Genomic DNA, 7,500 nt, shown 5'->3' on the forward strand with positions numbered 1-7,500 from the left:
AGGTTTCTATAGTGTCTAAATACGTCTATATATCAAGGTTTATATAGTGTCTAAATACGTCTATATATCAAGGTTTCTATAGTGTCTAAATACGTCTATATCAAGGTTTATATAGTGTCTAAATACGTCTATATATCAAGGTTTCTATAGTGTCTGAATACGTCTATATATCAAGGTTTCTATAGTGTCTAAATACGTCTATATATCAAGGTTTCTATAGTGTCTGAATACGTCTATATCAAGGTTTCTATAGCCTATATCAAGGTTTCTATACTGACTGCTATATTGTCAACTGGGAAAGCAAATTTCGGAATGCAATATCACTCCGTCCACAGTTCACCCCAGCTGTTCATCCTTCCTTTAGGGGCGAATTGATGGACCGGGTACCTGGCTTAGGCCTGGCTATCTATCGCCAAGAGTCCCATCTATCGTTCTGAGCCACCTGCAGCTCCCAGGCAACTGGCCACGTCCACCGGTGGGGTAAACAGGTCATTAAAGTGTGTTGTGTTGTGTGTGTGTCTCTGTGTGTGCAGAGAGTGGAGGGCAATTGGGTAGTTAGGTGTTCATTGCCTCTTTCTCACGGCAGTTGCAATCGTTCTTGGACTATGTTGCAATGCTGCAGTTTGTAAGGATGGGGGCAGACCTTGAATGGAAAAAAAAAATGTGACTGTTGTATGTGTAGGGAGTGTGCCTTGTGATGGTTGTACGCCTGTGGGATTGGAGGGTCTTCAAGAGTGAGTTTGGAGGGTTATGGAGTGTACATTGGGGGGGTTGTGGGGGAGGGAGGGGGTGAATAATAAGACTCAATTAGGGTATTCCATTCTTCATGGAGTCCCATCTAGGATAAAAAAAACAATTAGGGTATTCCATTCTTCATGGAGTCCCATCTGGGATAAAAAAAAACTATAAAACGATAAGTCCATTTTCTGTGGGTTCCAATACGGGATAGGCCACCTTTCAACCGTCCTCAGGAAATGTTTGAATCTCATGGCCAGACTGGATTGGACACACACATTCTGGAGAAACGCTACCCCAAAGCAAGACTTTGGATACCCCTTGTCAAACTTCATCATTCCATTCACACTTCACGAAGAGGAAGATAAGAGGGTTTGTATAGCAAACCTCATTTGCATAAAGAAGCTAAAAAAAAAAATCAAAAGATCCTGTGGAAGTCCCTTCTTCTAGCCCTGTCCAATCAATTCTGAAAACACGAGAAAAAAAAATATACGAGTTCTGGTAACGTAGGTATACCATTATCTGAATGTTACATTATGTCATTATCTATTTTTTCCCCACTTGTTTTAGTCCAATGCCAAAGAGTTTAGCATGAATGAGTCTATCCTTGTATGTGGATAGTGTCTGATATCTAACCTTTTCTATATGAGTTCAGCTCTTTCCAAATACCATCGTACATATCCAAAATTCAGTAATAACATGAGTACTTTATCTGGGTGTCATTTAAAATGCTAAGGATCAAGTCAAAATTACAAAGAAAATGGGTTTTGTGACTGTTTGCTTATGATTGACTCCCATTTTCTTTCAAAAATATTTTTTTTAAAGAGGGGGGGGGGGTTGGGGGGTTATACAGGGTTAAGCCATACATTCCAATTTGGTTATTTAGATGTATCTATTTCATCTTTTCAGCGACTCCACTTGGACTTTGTGAGTACACTGTCCTTCCATTTTCTAAGTTTTTTTTTCTCCCCAAAGAAAATGAGATTAAAAATTACAAATTTCGATTCGACCAATTCCTATAGTTATTAGATAATTCCCAATTTTTAAAAAAAAAAAAAATTTTTTTTTCTCTCTCTTTTTTTCTCATCATAACAGAAGTGGTACATGTCCAATCAGCATAAAAGTTCATTCGTAGAAAGCACAGACAATATAATGTATTTGTTGCCCCCCCCCAAACCATCCACCTTTGCCAGACACTCTTCCTAGTTATCATTTATCATAATGAATAAATAATCAAATCACGAAATGCCGGATGACATAAATAAAAGGAGAGTAATAGCATTAGCTAAGTTATTTATCTGTATGTAAATGTATATAAAAAGCTCTTAAGGATTATGAATACAAATGTTGGTAAATGGATGAACAAGTTAGCGCGCGTACACACACACACACACACACACACACACACACATACACAGTGCAAAACAGACGAGGAAATGACCTCATTCGCTCCCATCCATTCTCTATCTGTCATGTGTGATGCACCGAAACCACAGCTCCCTTTCCACATCCAGGCCCCAACATACATTTCCATGGTTTACCCAGGACGTTTCATATGCCCTGGTTCAGTCCAATGACCGCATGTCGTCCCTTTTATAGCAAATGCCTCCAATTTTATCTATCCCGTGCAAGCCTCACACCCTCCTGCACGCTCAGGCCCCGAACATCCACAGTATATTTCACTCCATCCTTCCACCTGCACTTCGCTTTCCACATTCTTGTTCCCTCCACTTCTGACATATATATGCTCTCTTAAGTCAACCTCTCCTCACTCATCCTCTCCATACGTCCAAACCACTTCCCTCACACAATAGCCTCGTACATATCCCTCACGCTACCTCACCTCTCCCTTACCCTATCATTTCTACCCGATCACACCACACACTGTCCTCAAACGTTTCATTTCTAACACATCCACTCTTTTCCAAACACTTTCACATCCGCTCTTTTCCAAACACTTTTAATGAAACCTCAATCCCCACAACCATACAGCGCTGTCGGGACCAATTTGCCATCAAACATACCCGTATGTATCCTTAAAGACAGTGACTTCTCTTTCCACATATTTCTCAATACGACCAAGATCTCCGCCCCCTCACCCACCCTATGGTTCATTTTCAGCTCCCTTGTTTCCATTCGCTGCCATATCCTCTAAGTTCTCCCATTCAAACTCCACATAACATCTCTATTTTCACTGATGAACTTAATAATCTCGCTTTTATTCACTACTTTCTTCTCTTACACACACTCTCTCAAACTCAGACACCTGCTTCTACAGTTTTTCACTCAAATCTGCCACCAGCGCAGTGTCATCAGCAAATAACGACTGACTCGCCTCTAAAGCCCTATTATCCCCAGTACACTGCACACCAGCTCCTATCTCCAAGCTTCTTGCAATCACCTTTCCCACTGCCTACCCAAAAGAGATCAAACATCCATGGTGACATTAAACATCCTTGCCATAGATCTACCTTCACCTGGAACCACGCACCCTCCTCGCTTCCTACTCGCACACATGTCGTACTTTCTCGATTAAAACTCTTCACTGCTTCTAAAACCTTACCTCCCACACACCATATACTCTTAATACCTTCCACAGAGCATCTCTATCAACTCTATCATATGCCTTCTCCAGGTCCATAAATGCTACATACAAATCCATTTGCTTTTCTAAGTATTTCTCACATACATTCTTCAAAGCAAACACCTGATCCACACATCCTCTACCACTTCTGAAACCACACTGCTCTTCCCCAATCTGATGCTCTGTACATGCCTTCACCCCCTCAATCAACCAATACTTTAGTCCAAACACACATTAAAACCTCTAACAAATTAATCAACAACACAGTCACCTCCTTTCTTGATAATTTCAACCACAATCCCATCCACTCCAGCCGCTTTGCCACACTTCATCTCATGCAATACTTTCACCACCTCTTTTCTTTTCACCCAAACACTTTCTGCGACTCCCACTCCGTCCAAAACATCCCACATCGGCCACCCTCATCATCGAAGCCAGTCCATCTTATTTCTGCCTGTTCCCACCACCCATTTGTCCTCTTCACCGATGTTCTCATTTGTTCTCTTGTTTACCTCACTCTATTAACCTCTTTCCAACTCTCATACGCGTCCCTTTTCAGCCCACTTACTTTCCTCTTATCCACTTACCGCTTTCTCTTGTACATCTCCTAATCGCTTGCACACCTTCCCTTGCAAATAACGTCCATACACTTCTCTATAACTCTTTCACAAACTGCTCAACCTTGTTATTCCACGACAGAACCTTTTCTCACTCGTCCACATTCAACCTTCCTCATGACCACACACATCCCTCACATATATATATGCAGTGCTTCCATTCGTCACTCCACTCCCTCACCTCATTTCCTCTCACTTTTTGCCCTTCTGCTCTCACTCTCTCCCGCTCTCTCTCTTCTCACAAGCGTCTATTTCAATCTCTCTCACTTTCACAGCCCTCTACCCACCCCTATATCATTTCCTCTTTTCCTAAAGCTTCTATAGACTTTGACTTTTGTCTCTCTTCTGCAAATTTCTTACTAACACACACGTATGTTTATCTATGTCCCTCTTTTGGAACCAGGTATTGCCAGACGTTAGAATTTCTCCAGCACACAACTCCACAAGCTGTTGACCACTTCTGCTCAAAACAACATGTACCCCATGCCCTCCATTTATATTCTTAATTGGCAAATTACCCACTGTCGTATTCAAATCACTAATACTCGACCTCATGCATTCGCATTTTTTGACACACTCACTCATCACCTTACAAAACATTCTCTTCTCCACACACACCTCGTAATGTACCTTTATTTCTAACCCTCACACACTCCCACAACTCCTTCTTCAACGTAAGTGCTGACCCTTCCTTAACTCTTGCCCTCACACTAACCCCTGACTTTACTCCCAAGGCTTTTCCAAACCATTTTCCCTCCTTACCCTTGAGCTTCGTTCACTCAGAGCCAAAACATCCAGGTTCCTTTCCTCAAATATACCACCCATCTCTCCTTTTTTCTCTTCTTGGTTACATCCACACCCATTTAGACAAGCAGGAGATGAACCCTTTCAACCCCTTCCTGTATTTCAATTTCTAAAAGGGGAAAGAAGAAGAAGGAGTCACGCGGGGAGTGCTCATCCTCCTCGAAGGCTCAGATTGGGGTGTCTAAATGTGTGTGGATGTAACCAAGATGAGAAGAAAGGAGAGATAGGTAGTATGTTTGAGGAAAGGAACCTGGATGTCCTGGCTTTGAATGAAACGAAGCTCAAGGGTAAGGGGGAAGAATGGACTGGAAATATCTCAAAGGGTAAAGTTTTGGGTCAGCGTGAGAGCGACAGCTAAGGAAGGGGCAGCACTACAGCTGAAGGATGAGTTTATGGGTTTGTGTAAGAGTGGGTATGGAAGCCCCAGACCGAAGTGGGTGAAAATCACAAGACGGGTGATCATTGGTATTCATGCACCTGATAGCAATAGGCGTGACGAAGAGAGGAGTGTATTCTGGATAGAGCTGAGTGGGTGAGTGTGTCACCTGTTTTGATGCAAGGGATTGGCATATCAATGATAGGCACTTTGAACGCGAAATGTATTCAGCTATGTGAATGGAAATAGGCGAATCACAAGATGTGTGCTGAAAAAAGGACTGATGTTTGGGCTTGGACGACATGACTAAGGTACGCAAATGACAAGCTAGTATATTAGATTACTAAGTGATAGGCGTGCAAAAGAGAGGCTATGGGACGTGAACATGCAAAGAGGGGCAACAGACGGGAGCATGAAGGTGAGAGAGAGATTGGAAAGAGGCTTATTTGAGGGAATGGCCAAAGGTGAGATCCAATGAATCTGGGGGAGAAAGTATGGAATGGGAGTGCGACATGTGCGAGAGAAGTGTGTGTGTGTGTGTGTGTGTGTGTGTGTGTGTGTGTGTGTGTGTGTGTGTGTGTGTGTGTGTGACTGGTGGGAGATATGTATGTGAGAAAGGTGAGCGAGTGGGGGAACGAAAAAGTTCAATTACCAGAGAAAGAGAAAAAAGGAATGTGTCTGGACATGACTTGTGGAGCAGAAGTGCGATTTATTAGGAGATGTACAAGAGAAAGCGGCAGGTGGTCAAGAGGAAGGTGCAGAGGTTGAAAAAAGAGGGCAACTGCGAGTTGAGGGTGAGCCAATATCAGAAGTCTTCAAGGAGACCTAGAATATGTTTTGGATGGCGTTTTTAAGTTTGAGAAACACAGGAACACAAATGGAAACATCAGTGAAGGGGGCTAATAGGGAAGTGATAAAAGGCAGAAAGGAGGTCAAGAAGAGAGAATATTCTAAAGGAATGTTGAATGTGTCTGATGATAAGGTTGAGGATATGAGATGTGTTAGGGTCGAGGAGGTATGCGAAGTGAGAGAGTCATGTCAAGTGATTTGGTGAAAAGAGAAGAGGTGGTGAAGGCCTTACGTAAGATGATATGTGGCAAGCCGGCGGGTTTAGATGGTATTGCAGTTGAATTTATTAAGAAAGGGGAGTGACTGTGTTGTTGACTGGTTGGTAAGGTTATTTAATGTATGTATGACTCATGCTGAGGTGCCTGAGGATTGGCGGAATGCGTGCATAGTGCCATTGTACAAAGGCAAAGGGGATAAGAGTGAGTGCTCAAATTACAGAGGTATAAGTTTGTTGAGTATTCCTGGTAAACTATATGGGAGGGTATTGATTGAGAGGGTGAAGGCATGTACAGAGCATCAGATTGGGGAAGAGCAGTGTGGTTTCAGAAGTGGTAGAGGATGTGTGGATCAGGTGTTTGCTTTGAAGAATGTATGTGAGAAATACTTAGAAAAGCAAATGGATTTGTATGTAGCATTTATGGATCTGGATAACATGATAGGGTTGATAGAGATGCTCTGTGGAAGGTGTTACGAATATACAGTGTGGGAGGAAAGCTACCGGAAGCAGCGAGGAATTGTGAAGAGAGTGAGGCATGTGGGCGAGTAGGAAGAGAGGAGGGTGAGTGGTTCCAGGTTAAAGTGGGTCTGTGGCAGAGTTGGGTGATGTCACCATGGCTGTTTAATCTGTCGATGGATGGGGGTGGTGAGGGAGGTAAATGAAAGGATCTTGGAGGAAAGGAGGAAGGTAAGAAGGGCCGAATGGATGAACCAAACGCTATCTGCAGACATTGGCGATTGAGGATGGGAGAGCGTATGAAATGAGAAAGTTGAGAGCCAAAGTGAAAGCAGAGCTACTGGTATTAACAATGGACAAGTTGGTTGGAGCATGAGTTTGATAGATGGTCTGGAGGCTGTGGAGTGGTTCACACGCCTGGGAATGGACATGGCAGCGGATGGAATTCCCCATGGGAGCTGAAATTGGACATAGGGTGGGTAAGGGGGACTGGTTCAGACACCTGGGAGTGGACATGGCAGCAGATGGAACCATGGGAGCTGAAGTTGGACATAGGATGGGTAAGGGGGACAGGTTCAGTCACCTGGGAGTGAATATAGCAGCGGATGGAACCATGGGAGTAGAAGTTGGACATAGGGTGGGTAAGGGGGCGCTAAGTTCCAGGGCGTACTATGGAGTGTATGGAAAGAGAGGGAGGTCAGTGTGTGTAGCGGATGGAACCATGGGAACTGAAATTGGACACAGGGTGGGTAAGGGGGCGATAAGTGCCAGGGCGCACTATGGAGCGTATGGAAAGAGAGGGAGGTCAGTGTGTGTAGCGGATGGAACCATGGGAGCTGAAATTAGACATAGGGTGGGTAAG

The 7,500-nt window shown here is 43.5% G+C and overlaps 1 protein-coding gene across 1 annotated transcript in view; it reads left to right on the plus strand.

Moving 5' to 3' along the window:
* Positions 1–7,500, plus strand: part of LOC139767444 (uncharacterized) — a 130,266-nt gene that overhangs the window by 45,861 nt on the left and 76,905 nt on the right. The window contains 1 exon segment of the mRNA XM_071696826.1: positions 1,645–1,662. Coding sequence (XP_071552927.1) covers positions 1,645–1,662 — 18 coding nt within the window.

Source organism: Panulirus ornatus, chromosome 61 (genome assembly GCF_036320965.1).
Source record: "Panulirus ornatus isolate Po-2019 chromosome 61, ASM3632096v1, whole genome shotgun sequence".
NCBI lineage: Eukaryota > Metazoa > Arthropoda > Malacostraca > Decapoda > Palinuridae > Panulirus > Panulirus ornatus.